The 20,061-nt window shown below is 47.3% G+C and overlaps 10 protein-coding genes across 10 annotated transcripts in view; 4 read left to right on the top strand and 6 right to left on the bottom strand.

The window, feature by feature from the left end:
- Positions 1 to 66: 66 nt before the first annotated feature.
- On the top strand, positions 67 to 1,027 carry TERG_01527 (uncharacterized protein; the record flags this gene model as incomplete). Its single annotated transcript, XM_003239494.1, has 3 exons — positions 67 to 498; positions 550 to 662; positions 715 to 1,027. 3 exons carry the CDS (start codon positions 67 to 69, stop codon positions 1,025 to 1,027), a joined length of 858 nt encoding a protein of 285 aa, XP_003239542.1.
- A 231-nt stretch (positions 1,028 to 1,258) lies between these two features.
- TERG_01528 (uncharacterized protein) lies at positions 1,259 to 2,481 on the bottom strand (the record flags this gene model as incomplete). Its single annotated transcript, XM_003239495.1, has 3 exons — positions 1,259 to 1,278; positions 1,351 to 2,199; positions 2,253 to 2,481. 3 exons carry the CDS (start codon positions 2,479 to 2,481, stop codon positions 1,259 to 1,261), a joined length of 1,098 nt encoding a protein of 365 aa, XP_003239543.1.
- Positions 2,482 to 3,713: 1,232 nt separating this feature from the next.
- TERG_01529 (uncharacterized protein) lies at positions 3,714 to 7,328 on the top strand. Its single transcript, XM_003239496.2, has 2 exons — positions 3,714 to 5,020; positions 5,085 to 7,328. The coding sequence occupies exons 1-2, from the start codon at positions 4,986 to 4,988 to the stop codon at positions 7,006 to 7,008; spliced, it is 1,959 nt and encodes a 652-aa protein (XP_003239544.1). The 5' UTR covers positions 3,714 to 4,985; the 3' UTR covers positions 7,009 to 7,328.
- Positions 7,329 to 7,350: 22 nt separating this feature from the next.
- On the bottom strand, positions 7,351 to 8,975 carry TERG_01530 (uncharacterized protein). Its single transcript, XM_047747773.1, has 2 exons — positions 8,079 to 8,975; positions 7,351 to 8,007 (listed from the first exon to the last, which is right to left on the bottom strand). Exons 1-2 carry the CDS (start codon positions 8,379 to 8,381, stop codon positions 7,612 to 7,614), a joined length of 699 nt encoding a protein of 232 aa, XP_047603738.1. The 5' UTR covers positions 8,382 to 8,975; the 3' UTR covers positions 7,351 to 7,611.
- A 62-nt stretch (positions 8,976 to 9,037) lies between these two features.
- On the top strand, positions 9,038 to 10,384 carry TERG_01531 (uncharacterized protein). The gene has a single exon (XM_047747774.1). It carries the CDS (start codon positions 9,329 to 9,331, stop codon positions 9,668 to 9,670), a length of 342 nt encoding a protein of 113 aa, XP_047603739.1. The 5' UTR covers positions 9,038 to 9,328; the 3' UTR covers positions 9,671 to 10,384.
- Positions 10,385 to 10,777: 393 nt separating this feature from the next.
- On the bottom strand, positions 10,778 to 12,440 carry TERG_01532 (uncharacterized protein; the record flags this gene model as incomplete). Its single annotated transcript, XM_003239499.2, has 4 exons — positions 10,778 to 11,629; positions 11,723 to 11,957; positions 12,016 to 12,157; positions 12,220 to 12,440. 4 exons carry the CDS (start codon positions 12,438 to 12,440, stop codon positions 11,001 to 11,003), a joined length of 1,227 nt encoding a protein of 408 aa, XP_003239547.1. The 3' UTR covers positions 10,778 to 11,000.
- A 439-nt stretch (positions 12,441 to 12,879) lies between these two features.
- TERG_11728 (uncharacterized protein) lies at positions 12,880 to 13,503 on the bottom strand (the record flags this gene model as incomplete). Its single annotated transcript, XM_047750795.1, has 1 exon — positions 12,880 to 13,503. One exon carries the CDS (start codon positions 13,501 to 13,503, stop codon positions 12,880 to 12,882), a length of 624 nt encoding a protein of 207 aa, XP_047605450.1.
- A 198-nt stretch (positions 13,504 to 13,701) lies between these two features.
- TERG_01533 (uncharacterized protein) lies at positions 13,702 to 14,537 on the bottom strand (the record flags this gene model as incomplete). Its single annotated transcript, XM_047747775.1, has 2 exons — positions 13,702 to 14,128; positions 14,248 to 14,537. The coding sequence occupies 2 exons, from the start codon at positions 14,535 to 14,537 to the stop codon at positions 13,702 to 13,704; spliced, it is 717 nt and encodes a 238-aa protein (XP_047603740.1).
- A 1,146-nt stretch (positions 14,538 to 15,683) lies between these two features.
- TERG_01534 (uncharacterized protein) lies at positions 15,684 to 18,037 on the top strand. Its single transcript, XM_047747776.1, has one exon. The coding sequence runs from the start codon at positions 16,629 to 16,631 to the stop codon at positions 17,508 to 17,510; it is 882 nt and encodes a 293-aa protein (XP_047603741.1). The 5' UTR covers positions 15,684 to 16,628; the 3' UTR covers positions 17,511 to 18,037.
- Positions 18,038 to 19,570: 1,533 nt separating this feature from the next.
- Positions 19,571 to 20,061, bottom strand: part of TERG_08697 (serine/threonine protein kinase) — a gene marked incomplete at its 5' end in the record, with an annotated part of 2,002 nt that continues 1,511 nt past the window's right edge. Inside the window, one exon of the mRNA XM_003239502.2 lies at positions 19,571 to 19,857. Coding sequence (XP_003239550.2) covers positions 19,714 to 19,857 — 144 coding nt within the window. The 3' untranslated portion in view covers positions 19,571 to 19,713. The remainder of the gene's footprint in view (positions 19,858 to 20,061) is intronic.

The following is a 20,061-nucleotide window of genomic DNA, read 5'->3' on the forward strand; positions in this document are numbered from 1 at the left end:
CGCATTACCTCCTCCTTCGTTCCGGCTATTCAGGGCTAGCCTAGTTTTGAAGCTGAGGTCTTAGAAATGTCTTTGCATTACGAGAAAACATGGGAGAATTCATGTTTTACATCGTTCACTATGCTTGAGTATATTTTAAATAACCTTAATATTGAACTTGATACATTTATCACGGGAAATGTATCTATCAGCAGAGAACAAATGAGGGTGGTACTTGAAAACACGCCAGAAATAGATTTACGCCCTCTCTGGAAAGGTGGGACAGGAAGATGCACATCCTTTTCTATTCATGTCGCCTCTCGTATGAAGGATGATGATCCCAGTACGATATTCCACTTTGTTGAACTTGAAGAACATCACAGAGCGTGCTTTACGTCTACGGGGATCATCATTGATTCCAGTGCAAGAAAGCTACTTCAAACAAAGAATGAAAATCCTGTCTCTGGTAACTCAGGATCATGGAAACTTGATGCGTCGTCAAATACTCTTTTCTTCAAGGTATGTATGGTGTATCCTATTTTCCATTCTATCTCTTCTAATACATATTAGAGTAGTAAGACCAAAGGCTTCATTCCGTTCAAACCCTTATCGGGTTACATAGAGGCAATACACCATTGTATCCTCCAACTCTGTGATGAGAGTACCTTTCTTTGTTTATTTCGGTATGAACACCTACCAGCGACATATACCCTATGATTAACTAAAAGTTTATAGAATGAAACACCACGGCCGCAATAAGTTCAACGGAAGAATTATATGGCAGCCCTCTCGACGCCGGTTGTCGTGGAGCGAGTTCCGCCATAACGAAACCACTAAGAAAGATCAATTTTACGAATTGTCCGTCGACTTTTCTAACCCTTCTGGAGACGAAGAGGCTTTCAACATCTACTGGAGTAATTTCGAAGAGTTCTGCAAAAAGGGAGACCGGGCTGTTCAGTATGAGGCAATTCAGCCTTTCCTGTTGAACATATGGGCAGCTAGCCTTAAGCAATTTGGCTACGGAAATTGCCTCGAGGGATGGATATAAACCCGGCTAGCGATGCATAGGCTCTAGAATATGTATTACGAAGTGACCAGGAAGTTGAATGTAAAGTAGTAAACTTTATTGATGAGTAGGCTAGTAAATAAGCAAGTATGTCTACTCAACCACTCTGAGAAAGAAGTATGTAAAGTGAAGCGTAGTGATTACTATGTACAATGGGATTCATCACACTCACAAAAGTCACTTCAAGCGGTAGCAAAGAACGTGGGATATCGCTTAGCAGTTGACGTAAATAGCTATAGACATCATAATGTTAGCCACGGGTAAATATACTAAAATATAAATTGTGAAGAGACTATAAAACATACCGTTGGCAAATAGGGCGTAGTTATCGGCGTTCTGGACGGCCCTGGCAGCTGGGAGGGAGATACACTGCTGGTAGCCATAGGCGTAATCCTGGCAGTGTGGGCTCGCAACGGCTGGGTTGTGAGTGAACTCATGGAGGGTCGTGGTGGCCTGATCCTGAGCATGGCACTGCCTTGTGAGCGGGGGTAAGTTATAGTAGATTGGGCAGTTGACAACAAGGTTGCGTGATGGCAGGGTGTAGGCAAGGACACGGGGTTTGCAGCCACCCATGGTATCAGAGCAGTAGTATGTTGTAGAGCCGCCGTTAGCAGAGCTAGATTCGCGGGCAACAGAGTTGAGGCGGGCAATTACTCTCTGCTTAGCGTTAGCATCGTTGGTGCGGAAGTACTCCTGGAATTTGGCAGCATTCTGTGAGGCAGCACGAGAGGCAGCTTGGGCAAGACGGGCAGAGTTTCCAAGGGCATTCTGAGTGGCACGGAGAGTGTTCTGGTTGCAAGACCCGCCAACGATCCTGGTGCGCTTCTGCAAAGCTCGGGCGTGAATAGACTGCATCTCAGGGGTGAACTTCATCGCCTGCTCGACAGCGGCAGCTTCGGTCCCATCAATCTCCATATGGAGCTCGTTGGACTCGTACAGAGCAGTGGAAGTGATGGTGGTGCTATACTCCTCGGCAGTTGGAATGGCGCCGCTGGCACTGATAACATATCTTCCACCGGCGCTGAGATCGTGGGTGGTAGCGATATCGAAGGAATGCTCAACGCTTGCCTGGGGAGCAAGGGTGGTAAAGAACTCCTCGGTGAGGTCGCTCATGAGGTATCGTGGCATCATTCCAGTGAAGGGAACCTCGGCACCTGTAAAACATTTAGTGAATTTGGAATGAATATAGAAAAATCAGGCGACAAACCGTCCTGGAAAACCATGACTTTGCGGGTAGGATTCTCGTCCATGATGGTGTTGAACTTGAGCATGTTCAACACGGAGTCACCCTTGTTTGTGATGGTAGCTTTGACCATTGTGTTTCCAACAGCAATAAGCTGGACATCGACGAGAGTCTCGTTCATGGGAGCATGGGGATAAGCCACAGCTGGGGCCACCAGGGCACCCAGAGCAGCAAGTACAGCAACTAATTGCATCGTAGAAAGATAAGAGAGGAAAAAAACGGCTATGGTACGACAGGTCTTTGGGTAGGAGACAGAGATGGACGGAGATGCCTCTTGTTGATGTTGATATCTGCTGATTTTGGTTTTCCCTCATCCAGAGAAAGAGCGTTCCGCATGCTTTATATATAGGTATCACAGGTGACATAGGGTGTCTCCCTCGGCTGGGGATAATCTCGGCGCAAGATTGATGCTCCCGCAAAATCTTTAGCCATGACCAGCTTGACCCTGGTGACAAGGGAAAGGAAAGAAACACCATCTCGAACAGCTTGATTAGCTCGTTTACCTGGAGGCCTTCAGGAGATAGTTTAGGGTTGCATCGGACCGGCTACACTGGGCGTTTGGGTGGGGGCGGAAGACAGACTCCCAGGACCTAGACAGCCTGCCTCACAACAGGCATGGGAGAGGGTTCAGACAGAAAGAACGAAAGTGTCCATGCCATGACCATGGCCCGCTCTGCCGAGTGCGGAAGAAGCGGGAACGTTGAAACAAGCATATGACAGGGTCTACTTGGCGCCTTGGGCTGGTTGAGAAGCCGGAAGCAAGGGGTATTGATGTTCATGATGATAGTCATGATATTCACGGAAACGACCACAGCATCGGCATAGCGATCATCGATCAGCCCGCCAAGCGATCGCTTAACTCATTCGCTAGTTAGTTAGCCGCCAGAGAAAAACAAGCGACCACATCTGGCTGTCGGGTCGAGCTAGTTACTTCGCAGAACACCATCATCTCGTTGTCCTTGAGGCCGTCATCCTACAGGACGCCCCGGGGAACCCACCCCTTGCTAGTTAGCGGGTCCCGAGAGTAGGCGAGGCTTGCGGAGATGGAGACTTGGACCCAGTATTGCGGGATTAGAGGAGCCACATTTGGGGCCTTTTATGAGCCAGGAAAGTGTGCGGGGAAGACGTCGCTGTGGTCTCTTATTGAGAGTATACCCTGGGGAAAGCCATAGGTAACTATCGTGCGAGAGAGACAGCAGCTGTACGGAGGATGAATGGGGTGGGGAGTGAGCGAATGGGCAGCAAGGAAAGGGAGAGAGTGCTAGTGTGGGTATGCAAAACCTGGTCCCTGGCTTCGTTCGGCTCTCGGCCAGGCAAGTCGGTAGTCAGCTGGTTACAGAGTACGAGGTTTGTGTGTCAGCCTGGTTGAGACCGCAGCGGCTTCCCCTACAGAACACTCTTTGATACTCCGTACCACCCACGGTTTTGAGATGCTCGCGGAGTTGGCGATAAAGCCAATGCCCATAATAACAGTACATAGTATCTCTGATTTCATGATAAGCATTTGTTTTCTGATTTTCAGCTGGAGCAAACTCCAGGGCTCGAAAGTAGATCCTTGGAGCTAGATGCACTTTTATGAATGGCTCACATAGCAAGGCGAAAGTCAAATGGACTCACATTTTACAGATCTGAAAAAAAAAAAAAAAAATCATTCCTCCCTGTAACAAACTACGACCCTAGTCAATTATTAGTCGCGGTTTTATGATTTTGGTTTAGTTTCAGAATCAGGAGTCTTTTGGTGAAGAATTAAGAGTTGTATATGGGTACATACACATCAAATCACTTGGGAGGGTTCCTCCGTGCATACGGAGTATACCCTAAAAAAATTTGTCACAAAACAGAGAGCTTGTGGCCATCCCGGAGGGCTTTTGCACGACTGCTTGCGATCGAGCCAATATCCAAGGCCGCAGCAATCGCCATATAAAATAATCACCTAGGCATTTGTCACAAGGAGACTGTCCTCTGTATTGGATGACGGAAGGGCTGCCGAGCAAAGGAGATGCCGCGAGTAACCCGAGGCATATCTATCGAGTGCTGAGAGAGGCTGCCAAAAGCAATAATGGAGGAACATGGCATAGTTTGCTAGCGAGAAGTCACAGCAACAGGAGTGAAATCCGGCGATAAAGAAGATGAAGTCGACAAAGAAAGTCGAAGTCGCGAAGAAGATGGAAGATGACATAAGCAGTTAACTAGCTGAGTCATCATGGATTATCACGTGACAGAGAGATCACATGCTTTTTAACGACTCCAAGAAAAACGAACGAAAACGACGAAGACGAAGACGGCAGACGGAAGAAGGAAGAAGAAGAGCCACGAATAAAGGGAGTATATTTGTTTGCCCCCTCTTGCTCGCCAGAAGCTCTGGCTGTGTCGTGATGGCGACCGTCCGTTGCATGCTATGCGCCGTTCTCCTCGCTGTGTGATGTCCGGGCTTGTCGTCCTGTCAAACGGCGCCCTTGAACAACCAACCCGCTGCGCAGTTAGTTACATCGACCGCCAAACACTGAACCCAATAAAACAGCCATGCAAGCACTTCACGGATACCTACTCGACACTCGCAAAGCCAGTCGTTGAAATTTTATTTGCCTCGACTTCCGCCTAATTTGTCTCTTCCGTCTTTCATTTCTACCCTCCAACCGCCGACCAGCCTGCTATCCCGCTCTCCAGCTGAACAAGCAAGACGGCCGGCGAACAATCATGGGGAAGCCGCCAAGCATCATCATTGTCGTCAGGTAAGGCTATAATATTTCTCTACCTCTCTTTGACGAGCGTGTATAACTAACCTAACGGCTCCAGACATGGGGCTCGACTGGATGCGGCTGATAAACAGTGGCATCTTACCTCGCCCACGCCCTACGACCCCCCTCTGACATACGGCGGCTGGAAGCAGTCCCAGGCCCTTGGGGTCCGCATTGGATCCCTCCTACACTACCGCGAACTTTATGGGTGTCTTCCTTCCACTTTATCGTCCTCTGATGCTTCGCAGGAGAGCAGCCATCATACTATTCAAAGCCCGCCTACCGCTGCCCTGCCAGAACAAGAGCGGCGGAAGCATCGAATCATCATCCACTCATCTCCATTTTTACGCTGTGTACAGACGGGAATATCACTCAGTGCGGGAATCAGCCAGTCAAAGCGTGCATCAGCGGACCCCTCACCTCACCAGCGACCTCAACCTGGAACTCCTCCTCTATCGAGCCACCACCGCTGGCGTTCCTCTTCTCCACGGCCGCAACGTCAGGGTTCACCCCAGTTAACTGCTATCCAGGAGCCTCAGGAGCTAGCTGGTGAAGCAAACGCCCAAAGGCCAAGGACAAACCTGTCGCATGAGAAGCAATGTTTGCTGCGCCTGGACGCTTGGCTGGGTGAATGGCTTACTCCGGATTATTTCGATCAAATAACCCCGCCGCCAGGATCTGTCATGATGCTGGCTGGTGCAAAGGCAAGCTTACTTCGGGAGGAGGACTCCCTGCCTTCCAGTGCGACTACTCGGTCGGCACGTGGAAACTTCCCCGGAGGCTGGAACGGATTCGCCTCTGCCAATAATACCGCTGAGGGGAAAGCCGAGAATACTCCACCACCTGTGTCCGCGCATGCCTTTGGGGGAAATATGGACACTCGAAGCTCTTCAACTGATAGAGCCACCAGCATTCAGGGCTTACCGAAACTCTCGACTGTTTCTTCTCAGCCACATGATGACACCGAATATATCTCTCCAACGCCCACTTATGCCATTTCCCCCTCAGATCCCATACCCGCGGGGTATGTAGCACATGCGAGGGATGCTTGTGTTGACGTGGACTATCAATGGGACAGCATGAAGAGCCCTCTTGACTGGGGCAGCGGTGGGGAGTACGGAGAGGAGTGGAGTTCCATGCATCGCAGATTCCGCGCTGGGCTCGAAAGAATGATTACCTGGTACAAGACTGCAGACTGCAACAAGAGTAAACGGAGGTTGTCCCACCGGGAGGAATGCCAACTTGTATCAAATGATGCACCCGCCACGGCAGACACAACAGAAGATGATGACAGCGATACAGTCCTCATAATTGTTACACACGGCGCCGGATGCAATGCCATTATTGGTGCCTTGACAAACCGGCCCGCCCTCCTGGATGTTGGAATGGCTTCCTTGACTCTCGCCACTCACAAGGGCACTACGGCGGATAACGTGGTGGCCGCCCAGCAAATACAAAGGAAGCCGAGTCCAAGTGAGGTATCCGAAGAATACCAAGTAAAGTTGGTAAACTCAACAGATCACCTTCGCGTCAGCAATAACAACTCGGCGCAGTCACCGTCCCCTAGGGGGTTTCCTAGCTCTATATCATCGTATAGGCACCGGTTTACATCTTTATCGTCTGTTCCAGATTCACCAGATAATGGATTCTCTATTGGACCGTCGCGCAGTTCTAGCTTCAATGGCACCACCAGAGGGCTACACAATCTGTCACGATCGTTTTCTGTTGATAAACACGCTGCTCCAGGTTTGTGGGGTTCTTCCTCCCCTGCCAACGTGCCTGTCGACGATATAATGCCCGACTTCGAAGGATCTTCTATTTCAAGAGGCGTAGGGGATGCATCTAACCCTACAACCTCTCGCAATAGTAGTACATCGGATGGTGCGCCTCAACGCGCGAGATCGCAGCATGGCCTCTGGAGTTTGAGGAGTCGCGAGCCTGTCTCAAAGAGACGCTGGACAGTCACTGAAAGAGGCGTATGAATATTTAGCTATCAAAAAGCATACCCAAGTTTGGTTTTATGGCTGTGACTGACTCACGGCTGTAATATTTCTTTTTTTCTAGTCCTAGGTAGCGTTATGTCTTCCGGCCCCACCGTTATTTTTACCACTTCAGATATTCCTATCCTGTATTTTGGTTGCTTTTGGAACAGGGTTTCCGAGTAATGTGATAATGAATTGATAGCATATTTACGAACCCATCAGTAGCTAGTTGCTCTCGCTGCAGCCTGCGGCTTGACAAAATAATTTCTACCATCCCTAACTATTTCCCGTTCGCCTGGCCCAATCTTCCATAGCCTGCGCATGTCCTGGGAGGTCCTCACCGCGAATAATACAGCGTGCCCGCCGCTTAGGTATAATCCGTTCATATCTATCACGATAAATATTCATATCCATAGCATAGTTTTTATCAACACGACGTGCATATTCTTCAGCCTTAAAGCGAATGCCACATGGAGGCTGTGGTCCGCCCTGTAGAAAGCTAATATAGGCCTGCACCTGGGTTTCTGAGAGTTGAAAGATCATATACCTGCCCACAGGGTGAATAAAGATATCCTTGCACTAGGGTGGGAAAATGATTAAGAGTTAGTGATTGAAGGATCTTGCAAGAGAAATACAGGAGTGTCTTCTTACTTCAAACCCGGTCTCCCCACGATCAAACAGAACAACCCCCCCAAACAGACGGTACTCCGCCCAGTAACCAACAATGTCGGCAACTCCATTTGGGTATTGGCTCCAGGAGCCGTAAGAGAAATGGTAAAGCTCCGCCGGTAAAGCTTTACGGGGCGGTGGCGGCGGCATATTAGGGACGAGTTCCTCGTGCCATGTGATAGGGTCGGGGGGCTCTGGCTTATAGAAGCCTCCATCGTAGGCTTGGTACAGGTGGACAGCGATGCCATGACAGAGGACAGCAAGAGTCTCAATCAGACGCAGGTGGAATTCTCTTGATCCAGGTTTGGCGTTTTGGAGTGCTTGTGCAAGCTACTCACGAGCTTTTAGTACTTGTCCTCCGAGGTAGAGCTTTGAGGCCATGAATATAATGGTTATACTACCTTTGCACTGATCTGAGTACTACCAAGGTTTAGATTTCGACGGTAAGATTCGACAGCCTCTAAGGCTGCATTGCTTGGATGAATGTTATTCTCGAAGCTTTTGCGAAACTCGTTGAAATAGTCTCGATAGACGTCACGCGTGGGACGGCCGTCAACGACTTGGGCAAATGTCTCTGTGGCTAGATCGGTAAAAAGGATTGTCCAGAAACCCTGTTGCAAAACCTCGAAGTGCTCTGGAGATAGATTCTCTAGCCCAACTGTTGCCAGGCTATGTGTCGAAGTCAGACGCTCAGACATGGTCATAAAGTCCAAACGTCGCCAACAAGGAGATGATATTAAGGATGATCATGAAAGGAGAAGCAGTGGCCGGTGCAGTTCTGGCTGTGAGTTCACAGGGCAAGGGGGAAGACTTCTGGTGCTTGGTCGGCTGTGAAGCCCTCTCTTCGGGTGAGTTAACTCGTTATTATGTTACAGGTATTTACCACTTTCTGTACCGGTCGTTGGTCAGATGCGGCGCTTATGGTGTGGTGTGGTTTCTGCTAAGTCATCTAACTAGTTAACTAGGGAGATCCACTGCGGTTGCAGACAGAATCCTGGATATTGCAGATTCCGAAATACTTTAAAAGGAACCTTATAGTCCTAGACCTCGTTATATATATGGATCTGGAAGATATGTACTAAGCTCCTTCTTCATCTAATCCAACCATCGTGTTTCTGTAAGTGCCTGGCTTCAGATCACCAGTAGCCTCACGGCCCCTAGCTTTCGCCAATGATAATAGTTTTAAATGGAGGCCAGGGCTTCCTTACTACCCTATAAGGTATATGCTACTAAGGTACGAAGTACTCCGTACGCGATTATAGCAAGGAGCCTCTACTACCTACTAATTAAATATGCGAAACGGCCCGATCTGGGCCCCTAGGATCCCCGTGGCCCACGAGTAACCAATTTGTAAATATATCTAAAAGACCGAGCCAATCTCCTCAGACAATATATATAGTATTAAATTCCAGATATAAAAAGATAATAAGGGAGACAATAACTATTCAGGAGAGGTCCCAAGCGGTTAGCTATGCGGCTTGTAGAGGGGATGTCTCATTTACTTTTTCTTTGTTCACTGCATAAATACCCCCAAGATGCCTTCCCTCTGTCAATTTTTCTCCCATCACAAGCCCACAAACTCCTGGATAGTCTGTGAAAGTGTTCTCGTTCCTTTATAGTTATCTTTCTATCCTTTCGCGGTTTTACCAATATGCCCAACATCGCGTTCAATATCGGTTTCAGAGTTCCTGGTAACCCAACCCTTTTTCCCTACGAGGCTAATAGTGCGGAATTCACCTACGTCGCATCGGCTGCCAGCATTGCCCGCGCCATGTTTGCACAACCCCAAATTAAACAAGGACTCACGCAGCTCGCACTCGAGTTCGACCAACAGACCTTGGGATCGAAGTGGTTTCATAATAATGTCCATCTTGCTCAGCAGTGGGTGGATTATTTTGTCGGACACTTCCTCCAGGCCGAATTTCCGCGGATTGTTGTAGACTTTAATATAACCAACGCGGACTGTCTTGGATACCATCCTCGACTACCATAGGATAGCACACTTTAGGAGTTTCCTTTAAATAAGCAGGGTATTCATTTGAACGGCACAATACATATCTTCAACTATCAAATACTACAATTCCCAAGCTAACCAAGCCTGCCCTGCAGAGAGTCCGTAATATAATCATTGCCGGAAATAGTAACACTCTACAAACCAATAGAAGGTTCCGGGACTTTCAATTCGCTTTCACAACAACTTTCCTATATAAAGCTAAGCCTCACTTACTTATTTTGTGCTTAGATAGAGGACGTCCCAATACTCCTCCATTAATAGCAGCTTCAGGGTTCGGTGACAACTTTATTAGCAAGTTAGGCCGTTACATTAAACGGAACGTGTTAGGAGGGACAACTAAGTTTTATCGAGACAAAAATCAGGATAATAGTCAGATACATAGAGCCACTTGATAGAGAAGAAAAGGCAGTAAGCTAAGTTAAATTTACTAGGCGGGCACGCCACACCAGCTTCGTAGTGACGGTTTAGCTTGGAAAATCAAACAAGAAGTTATTAACAAGCTTTGCGCGTATGGTAAGTCAAAACACCCTTCTCAAACACTTGAACCTTCATACACTAGTTATCACTCAGTATTAATAGATCAAATTTCTCATTTCTATTTGAGGTTATCTCACCTCCAGTAGACCCTTGTACTATAGAGAGCATAGGAAGATATTCTATAAACCCCCCTCCCACTAGCTCGCACAACCAAATACTTATAGGAGAACAAGCTATAGTCGGGCCGTAACTTTAATATTTTACTAGTATTACAGTTTATGAGTACAACCTACAGTTTATACTATATAACCGAAGTATACGCTTAGTTACTACTACTTAGAATTCCTATAGACCCGCCCCGTAAAGGGTCACGATTCTAGCAAATTAGCTCTGAACCTTGGGGGGGGGGGGAAGTAAAGAGGGTAGTTCGGGGACGGTGCGGCATTTATTTTCATTTCCCTTTACTATTAAGAGTGAGGGTCGAGGGGGTCAGTCACACAAGCCGGCGGAGGCAAGCGTAACGAACTAGGTATTAAAATAAAAGTAAAACTACTGTCCTCTAGCTCTTTTTTACTGCGGCGAGTAGGTTGAGGTACCCTACTATCGGGAGGAGGCGGATATCTGAGAGAGGCTCAGCCTGCTGTTATGGCAGCAAGAAGCCGGTGGTGAAGAGAAGGAGGGGAAGAAGATGTAGATAGATACAGAGATGACTCCTTTGAGGTACCGGAGAGAAAAACGAAGCCTTTCTCAGTGAAGAAAAGATCAAGAGAACGCAAGACTAGCTACCTAACGAACGTTGATGCTCAGGGATAAACATATCTATATAAACTTATCAATTGTTCGAAAAAATTCCTTTGGTGGTCGAATGTTTGGCTATAACCACCATAAAAGCCGCCAGAAAATTCACTGATTCACTGAAGTATGCCATTGAGGCAAACCCCCGGCCGCTAAGGAGTGCTCCATTAATAGGGGGCCCTACGAGTGCCGCTATAGCAGCGATCCCCATGCCCATACCCATATATGTACCTATGTTCCGGGGATCTTTGGGAATGGAGGTGAAAGATACCGCCATTCCCGTAGTTACTGCACCAGAGCAGAAGCCAAAGAAGCAAGCGAAAACAACCAATGCAGCATCAGTATGGACCTCCAACCAGCAAACTGTAAGGAGACCACTGGTGATGGTCGCTGCGAAAAACATATTGAAGCGGCCTAGTTTGTCGGCAAGAATACCGGTGACGACTCGACCCACGAACGATGCTGCGTTGAAAATCGCCGCGAGATAAAAGGCCAGTGAGACGCCTGCACCTTGGATATAGGCATAGATAGGTAGGTAGAACAACGGTGTGAATACTCCAAGAAACCCAAAGAAGCCTGCAGCGACGAGATATAGATAAGGGGTCTCTTTAAAGGATGACCAGAGAAAGAACTGGGTTTTTTGCGGCGGGAGGCGGGCTTTGACTGCTATGCAAGATGGCAGAAGAAGGGCTAGACACACAAATCCCACGATGCGTATCGTCTATCCAAAGCCCAGCTCTGTCTCATTTAACATCTTACTTAGGACGATGGGCCAGACGACACCTCCTAGGGAAGACCCCGCTATCCCTATTCCCATGGCAGCGGCGCGTCTCTTGTTGAAATATTGGGGTCCTGCAGACATCGCTGGAAATATGGTCATGCCATTGGAAAGACCACCAAGAATGCCCTGAGCGAGCACAAACTGATGATACTCCTTGCAGACGCTGGTCAGCATGATGCTCACAACATAAAGCAATGCCGCCGGCCGAATAACCTAACAGCCTAAAATCAGCCCGATAGTTGCTCAGTTGGTGCACTTCAATACTAGGTACCTTGGCTCCATAAAGATCAAATAGAGGCCCTCCGATTACACCTCCCCCAAACACGAATAATGCCTGTGTGGACCCGATCCATGATATTTCTGATGCAGTCCGGTCCTCCAGCTGATGAACCTGGTACCATCCCTGGAGAACCCTACCGGATGTTAGTAGGTGGACTTGAACAACTGAAAAAGCACGATTACACGGTATACTCACCCGAACGAATTGATAACACCCAAGGTGCAGAACGCTATCCCAGCCGTGCCAATGGCAACAGCCCATGCGCGAGCGCCGCCTTCAGGAAAATCATCAAGGTTGTGGTCATCACCATTGCCGGCTTGGTTTTGCTGGTTGGGGATAACCGCTGTCTCCTGGTCTTTTGCAGGGTTGTTGAGAGAAAGCTCCAGTTTGGAGGACGCCTGTGTGCATTTGACCATCGTGTGATAATGTAGGTTGGCATATTTGACTGACTGGAAGAGCAAGCTCATCTGTCATTTAAAAGGCTCTGATAAGCGTTGCTGGCGAAAGACCCGTGTCAACTAAGTCATGCCCGGAGATGATGACTCAACCGGACATCAGGTTGTCCACTCGGTGATAAGGGACACTAGCTGGACATCAAATTTAACAAGGCTTTGACATCTCCGAGAGTAGGGTGGGACCCACGTTGCTATTACCGACTCCTCGAGACTTGTCATATCGAGTCGTATAGTTGGATACTTAGAAGTGGTTTTCTCAGTGGACATCAATTGTGTAGTTAATGGTCCACAGCGAAAGCTGCATAAAATCAACTTCCCGTACCGATATCCTTTAGTATTGAACCAGATAAGAGCGAAGTATCAAACCCCATCCCAGTATCCTGAAGCGGAGTTGAAGATGTTAATTTACTTGTACAACAAAAACGGGGATAAAGGCAAACCTTACAAACCCATCGTCAATAAGCCAATCATGGGTCCCAAGTGTTCTATCATCAGGTTGAGTATGTCCAGAGGTATCTATGTCGATGTCTGGTGACATATTAATTCCCCATGCCATCGCTCTGGTTTTCAATGTGTAGTAACACTGATCCAAGCTCCGGTTCAAAGCAGAAGCAATTGCCTGTTCAACCGACAAGCCAGCTTGGATGGCATTAATATGTTCGAGTACACACGAAAATAACACATAGCCTTTTATGTTTGTTTCGCGATGTTGTATTCTCATGTCAAGGAGGTGGATGTATTCTTCGATAATTTCCCGTAGGTTTTGATGCGAAAATAAGCTCGAAACGGGTATGAAGGAGGACTTTTCTTCTTCGAGTTGGTAGGTTAGTGCCTCGCATATTGTGCTGATAGCCATCACGGGCACATCGCGGAATAAACCGGTGCCAGAGATTTTGAGATTTTTATAGTTGTCATTAGAAGATTCGGTATCATTGGAGGCGGAGAGGGGAACCAAAAGAGAAACAGATACTTCTATGCATACTTTCCGGGAATAGTATAGGGTAGGATCTACTCTTGCCTTCATGGCAAAAGGGTGGAGTAGCGCTAGTAGGAATCGATATGATAACAGGTCTAGCATCTTAATCTGGAACGAAGCGGGGCGGGGCATTTCAGGGGGGAAGGACTGGAAGAGGACATAATTGTCTCGACAAAACGAGGATAAACGAGAAGCGAGATGGAGTGTCTTTTCATAAGAGGGTTCCGAGCGGAAGTTGTTTAGATATTAGGCTATTTCTAGCCTTAAAGGAAGCGATTTCACCAACGCAATCTGGACGGAGGTCATGGTATATTCCTCTAAAAGCTTCGCATGCGTGGCATCTATAATTTCATTGGCATCCTCCAGCTGCTCGTCCTCAATGTTAGAAGGTAGCTCACAGTCTATACCTTGCATGTGAATTAAGGGAAGCCCGCCAGAATCCATGCTGAACTGCACGACGATCTCCAGGACGGTCGCCCATAGCCTTCGTCGGATTTCTTGGTCATAGAAAGTAACATTAGGCAAGTGTGACGGGCCGATGTGAAGTCCGATATGCATTGCGGTCTTTAACAAAGAGCCTGCCGAGACCCAGGCCAGGTCTCCCCCCACACCATTTGCCTGGCGTGACAGGAGCAGAAGACAGTGAATCTGTGTCCCTGAGACGTTGATTCGACTTTTCTCAAACGGAGAGTTTAGCCATGATTGCGCCACATATATCCATTGGGATATAGTAGAATAGCTGGTGTCTGATGCACTGCGAGCCGGAGAAAAGATAGAGCCAATGGACATTACAAGAAGTAGCTTGACGATAAAGTCAGGACTTGAGGAGCCGGGGTTATCCCAATGGCTCTCAAAATTAAGAATGATGGCACGTGTAAGACCCGGAATATCGACTCAAAGGTTCGGAGATATGCCTGCACTAGCGGTTCAGCAACATTTCTAGGAGGAACATGGTCCAGAATGTTTGCAACTGGGTTATGTTTAGCAATTTCTTGGGCCTTAATAGCCCTGGCCAGGTGTTTGCATTTATCGTAAACTGCGCGAGCTTCGGAAGTCTCGTCTAGTTCACACTTCTGGAGCATGTCGTACACTTGAGGGAACTAGTGATAATGAGTATTCATTTCTTGAATTTGCGTAGCTGGCAAAACGTTGTTACGCACCTGATAGATACTATTCATCCAATGACTAAGACCAAAGAACTTTGTCTTTGAGAAGATCCCTCGGACTACGGTATTCTCCTTATAGGCTGCAGATGGCGAGGCTGCAGCAATATTTATAGCTTTCGGGGCAGAAAGCGAGTCTGTATCTGAGCTTGGAGGTTTACCGATATCAGGGGTAATAACCGGGTCCTTCACATGTAACAAGTGGGCAGGAACTCGGTCAGAAGCGTTAAAACCAGGTAGAGAAAGGCCCCTCGTAGGCTCAGCAGCCGCCAGCCTAGTGTCTAGAGTGTTGACAATAGATATCTGGTATAGTGTCCCCTAGGAGGCTGTAGAATGGCCTCTGCTTGAAGGACCTGCGACAGGGGGGCGGGGTGGCGTAATGTGGCTCGTCGCACGACTATTGCTGAAGCCTGTGGTGAGAGAGTCGTTATCAGTCAGATAATTGCACAACTCCATCTTGGAGCGAGAACATTGCTCGCAGGGCAGATTCCGATCACATCTGCTAGCAATTAATTTAACAGCCTTCCTCCTCGTAGTTATTCGTCCAGGTACCCAGTTCGCTTTGGGCTCGACTTACCGAACCTTTTTACGCCTGCACGGCTCACATGCTAACGTCGGCCTACGGCGTCGGCGCAAAGGCCGCGCAGTGGAGGCCCTCTCCATACAGCTAGATATAGTTGTGGTGGTGGAAACTGGAAATGTCCGGCATAGGCCACAGCAGACGAAGAGTAATAAAGGAAGACTGGCCCCAAGGATACGATAGATGTAACTCGTTAGATGTATAAGCCTAAGTTAATACACAGATGGAATCTCTGCTCGATCGATGTTAGAGCTGACTGAGCGACGCGCATTTAACAGACATAGAGGAGGCAGAAGCTGCGATAAACTAGTTACCTGTTAGTCAATATCCCAAACGGAGTGAGCAGGCCTTACTATATAGAAATTGGTGATTAATTAGCTTGGCACTAATGCCTGCCCCTTTATGAGACTGAATTTTGACCCGATGGTCCATTCAGTCCGTCGGAGTAGTTAGTAGTTAGTTATCCCCTGCACCCGCCCGGGCCGGGAGTTTGATGGCAAACTAGCACAACGGCACGAGCCGGTCGATCCGTACCTCCCAGGAACAGGCCAAAGAGACCGTGTCTTTTGATCCAAACGGCGCGAATCGATGACCGTAATACACGCAATTGTTTCGGGAAGCTCGAGTTCCTCTGCTACATCTCAGCGAACTTCCCTCTGGGGATCCCATTTGTGCCAATGCTTGATGCTGATTAAATAGTTGAATTGCTCGAAACGTCAAAACCAAACTCCATTAGAATAACAGTCAAACTACTAGAGCCAGCGGAGAACCAAGCAAAATAAACTGATAATCTGGCTCCTAAAGTTTGTAATACGTTATTGGTAAATCCGAAGCCAAATTCACCTGCGGTTAAAGAGATCGCGGTTAAAGAGAAAGTCAGATCCGCGGGTATTACAAACAAAGTTTAGCCTTCATCACGTGGAAACGTTTAACTAACTTAATTGATACCATTAGTCAGCGGCTCTTTGCTCTGCGACGGCGAGTAAGGAGGTTAGTTATCCTCCTGGGAGAGGTTCTTCTCCTTTCCTCCAACGGGTTATTATAACTACCTAGCTTCGGAAGTACTGTATTTAGTTTGCCTGCCTGACCGTGCGTTGATACAAACGATACACCCGCAACTAAACCTCCCAGGAGAGAGAAGGAGGCGATACATAAGCCCGATGCCCGTCGGAGATCACGGGCATGGCCCGGGGATAGTAATGAATATCCCCGGTGCAAACAAGTACTCTGCTTCTCCTGGTCTTATTCTCTCATGCTAACAATCTTTTCTGAGACGTTGCTAATTTTGGGCGAGTATATAACTTGGATAAAACCTGTACCTGTAAGTATTGCCTTCATATTCTTTTTCCCGTCTGTCATTTCTTACTTGTCGTTTCCTCGCCTTTGCTGAGTGCGCTTGGGCTATAAATCCTCCATACAACTTGACAATCATGCTGTCAGAGTCACTTGAGTTCTATGGCAAGGGCTCACGGGCGATGCTAAGCATAGGTTTAGCCCGTGTGTACCAACATATACAAGCAATTGGACATCGATGGTTATACCAGGCGACCCCATCGCCGAAGAATGTGGTAGTTCTTGGTGGCTCATATGCCGGCATCCACCTTGCCCAGCGACTGACAGAGACGTTGCCAACTGGCTATCGGGCGGTTTTGATTAAAAAAAACTCGCATTTTAACCATCTTTATGTATTCCCAAGGTTCGGGGTGGTCCCGGGAATGGAGCAGTCAGCTTTCATTCCATGCACCGGAATTGCTAGCCACGCACCTGCTGGTATCTTTCAGCATGTTCAAGACTCCGCAACGAATGTTACAGGAAATACGATCGAACTGGCGTCGGGCAGAAGCATTAACTATGAGTATCTTGCTATTGCAACGGGATCCCATCAACCCCCACCGGCAAGGATGAAGTCTAAAGATAAGGAAGATGCATGTGCTGAAATGCGTGTGATCCAGAAACAAGTTCAGAATGCGAAAAGAATTGCAGTGATAGGAGGAGGTCCTGTGGGAGTTCAAGTTGCAACTGATATCAAGAGTTTCTTTCCGGCTAAGAGTGTTACCCTAATTCATTCACGGCATCAACTCTTGCCAAACTTTGGTCCTCGTTTACACGGGCATATTCTGCAGAGTCTTGACCGGTTAAATATTAAGAGCATATTGGGTGAACGACCACAGAGCACCACAGAAGCAGTTGATGGGACTGCCCCAATTAGTCAGGAGTTGTCGCTGCGGTTTAAGATTGGCTCTGAAGAGATATATGATTTGGTGGTAAGGAACCCTGCGAAACCTAGGGATTTATCCACTGCCCTTTTCTGAATTTTATGTATCACACCTTGGACTGTAGACACTTATCGCTAAACTAAACCTCGTACTCTAGATCCGCTGCACGGGACAACTCCCAAACTCAAACATCCTCTCGAAATGCTTTCCGTCCGCCATATGTAAAGAAACCGGCCAGATCCTCGTTCATTTAATTCTGCAGGTCAACAACAGTCTTGAAATTGAAAACAAACACATTTTTCCACTGGGAGATGTCGCCAAAACCAATGGTCCACGGATGGGCCGGGCTTGCCAATCCCAGGCAGAAATAGTCGCGTCAAATATTCTAACACTAATCAAAAGCCAGGACCAACTTGTTACATACCGTCCATCTATCGTTGATAGAGTAATCAAGTTAACACTTGGAAAGGTAAGAGTCATGTATTTCTGGCTCAGTTCTACCTCCACCTCGTGTATCTACTAACCCTTCGGCTCCACGGTAGAACGACTACGTCTGGTATGTGAAAGATGACAATGGCCGCGAACTGATGTTGACAGGCAAATGTGGTGGTACTGACCTCAGCGTTGGCCAAGCCTGGAGCAAGCTTAGGGTCAGCCCAAGAGATATAACTGGCCATTAAATCACAAACGACCTGCTGAAGCTATAGTATAGTCTTTACTATTTTTTATAATAACGCAAGTATTATAATATTTACCTGTATTTCACTAGCTTTTTTTCGACGATCGTACGGAGTAAAACTTCCCCTTAGACTATATATCTATATCTTCGAAAGAACCCATCATATGGAGCTCCTTGGGGAGGCAGCTGTTTAAGGATAATCTGGCGAGCGAGGAGGCTTTCCTCCTCTGGTTGAAGGGTATATTTACTCAGCGACGTAGGGCATTTGGAACAGATCCAAGACCGAGACCTCAGACGGGCTCCCGCCACCATTCGAATACGCCGTATTATTATGGGCACTGGCTTTGAGGCCGCCATCAAAAAGTCGTAAGAGACACATGCAGCATCACACATAGAAAAGATGGTTTCCGAAATATGAATAGTAGTAGGAACGAGAGCGTTGCTGTGAAGAAGATGTTTTCAAGCCTCGATAAGCTTCCATGGTCGTTGGCTAATTGGTAGATGCAAGAATGCTGAAGTCGGAAGAACCCTTAGACGGAAGACAGAATGCAAGATAGCTTGCAGATTTTCGCACAAACAGCCGCTGGTGGGCGGGTCTGGCATAATTGATATCGTGTGCTCGGTCGTTATGAACAATGGTGATGACCCAATAAAAATCTTGGTTTCTGACTCGTAGATATAGGGCATCATTGCTCAAGGGCATTCAGAACTTCCGGTGGAAGAGAGAGAAAGAAATCTGGGTACGTATGCAGATTATTCTGCAGCCTAGCCAATTAACTTTGTGACATCAATAACGAATCTTTGCTACAGGCCTTGCCCCACCCAGCCCACCCCTGTAAAACTCTACAGGGTATACTCCTTGTCCAATCAAGGCATTGTTCCTGGTAATTATTGTTTATTCTCCGATTGGCTCGCTCGAGCTTATCCTTCGATTACATCTTATTAGCATGAAGGTACGAATATTGAATACTATTATTTCTCAAAATGTTTAATTTCATTGTTTTTATGGCAATAAGTTAACAATCAAATTAACTCCAATCCCTGTTGTCGAAGTTTGACTCGTTTTTCCTTTTCTGGGGATCTTAACTATTTCATAGCAAAATATTACATTCTCACTGTTAACTATGGCTCTTAGTCTTAAATCACACAGCCTCGCGCTGACTTAACTAACTCCGTCACAGGCTTTTTTCCAGCTTGGCGTTGTTGTACCATTGATAGGTGGCAGTTATGAATTTTTTTCATACTGCAGGAATGTGGCTCTGAATACTTCTATCGGAGTAGATCTTTCCTCGATCCGCAGGTAACAACGAAAAACACTACTACTATCTCAAACTATCTAGCAAACCGGCTTGTTGATTGCGCAGCAAAGCCTTATCAGATGAGCTATCTCCGAGGACTATATCAATCTTCAAAATCCCACTATGAATCGCGGCATATATCTACTTTAAATCTTCCAGCTATACCTCTCCTCCCCCCCGAGCACCATTTGCTTCTTCCCGGGCTCCCTCTAGATCTCATCATTCTCCTATATCGTCTAAATCGTTGGTTGTTTCCTGTCCATCATATCAGATCGTAGCTAATTATTCTTCCAGGAGGCATATACCATGTGTCAAATCTGGATTACAACAACCATATTCGCTTGCGGACATCGCGAGGTGAGACGAGAACCGCATCCATGCTCTGGGAACCATGCCGAACCCTGGCCTGAGGTGTCCATGGGAAGTTCCCACAATCGACGTGATAAGTGCGCGAGGTGCCGTGGGGCTTCTAATGGTCATTAATGTCGATACCAGTACTCCGTAAGTGCTTCCAATTTCCCAGAATGTCAGTATAGGGGATTAATTAGACTATGAGCAGCACATTTTGCCAAACTGAGCAGTGTATTTTACCACTAAGGACTGAACATTCGTGAGATTCAACCCATTCTGTTCCTATATGTTCGAGAGGGATTCCTCAATGCTGGCGTTA

Source organism: Trichophyton rubrum (genome assembly GCF_000151425.1).
Source record: "Trichophyton rubrum CBS 118892 genomic scaffold supercont2.1, whole genome shotgun sequence".
Lineage (NCBI taxonomy): Eukaryota > Fungi > Ascomycota > Eurotiomycetes > Onygenales > Arthrodermataceae > Trichophyton > Trichophyton rubrum.

Bases quoted from the DNA above. Each gene is read 5' to 3' on its own strand.
- TERG_01529 (XM_003239496.2), top strand. From the start codon at position 4,986: ATGGGGAAGCCGCCAAGCATCATCATTGTCGTCAG. The intron at 5,021-5,084 runs GTAAGGCTATAA...TAACGGCTCCAG, and splicing joins AGCATCATCATTGTCGTCAG to ACATGGGGCTCGACTGGATG.
- TERG_01530 (XM_047747773.1), bottom strand. From the start codon at position 8,381: ATGACCATGTCTGAGCGTCTGACTTCGACACATAGCCTGGCAACAGTT. The intron at 8,008-8,078 runs GTAGTATAACCA...GCTCGTGAGTAG, and splicing joins GTACTCAGATCAGTGCAAAG to CTTGCACAAGCACTCCAAAA.
- TERG_01531 (XM_047747774.1), top strand. From the start codon at position 9,329: ATGCCCAACATCGCGTTCAATATCGGTTTCAGAGTTCCTGGTAACCCA.
- TERG_01534 (XM_047747776.1), top strand. From the start codon at position 16,629: ATGCTGTCAGAGTCACTTGAGTTCTATGGCAAGGGCTCACGGGCGATG.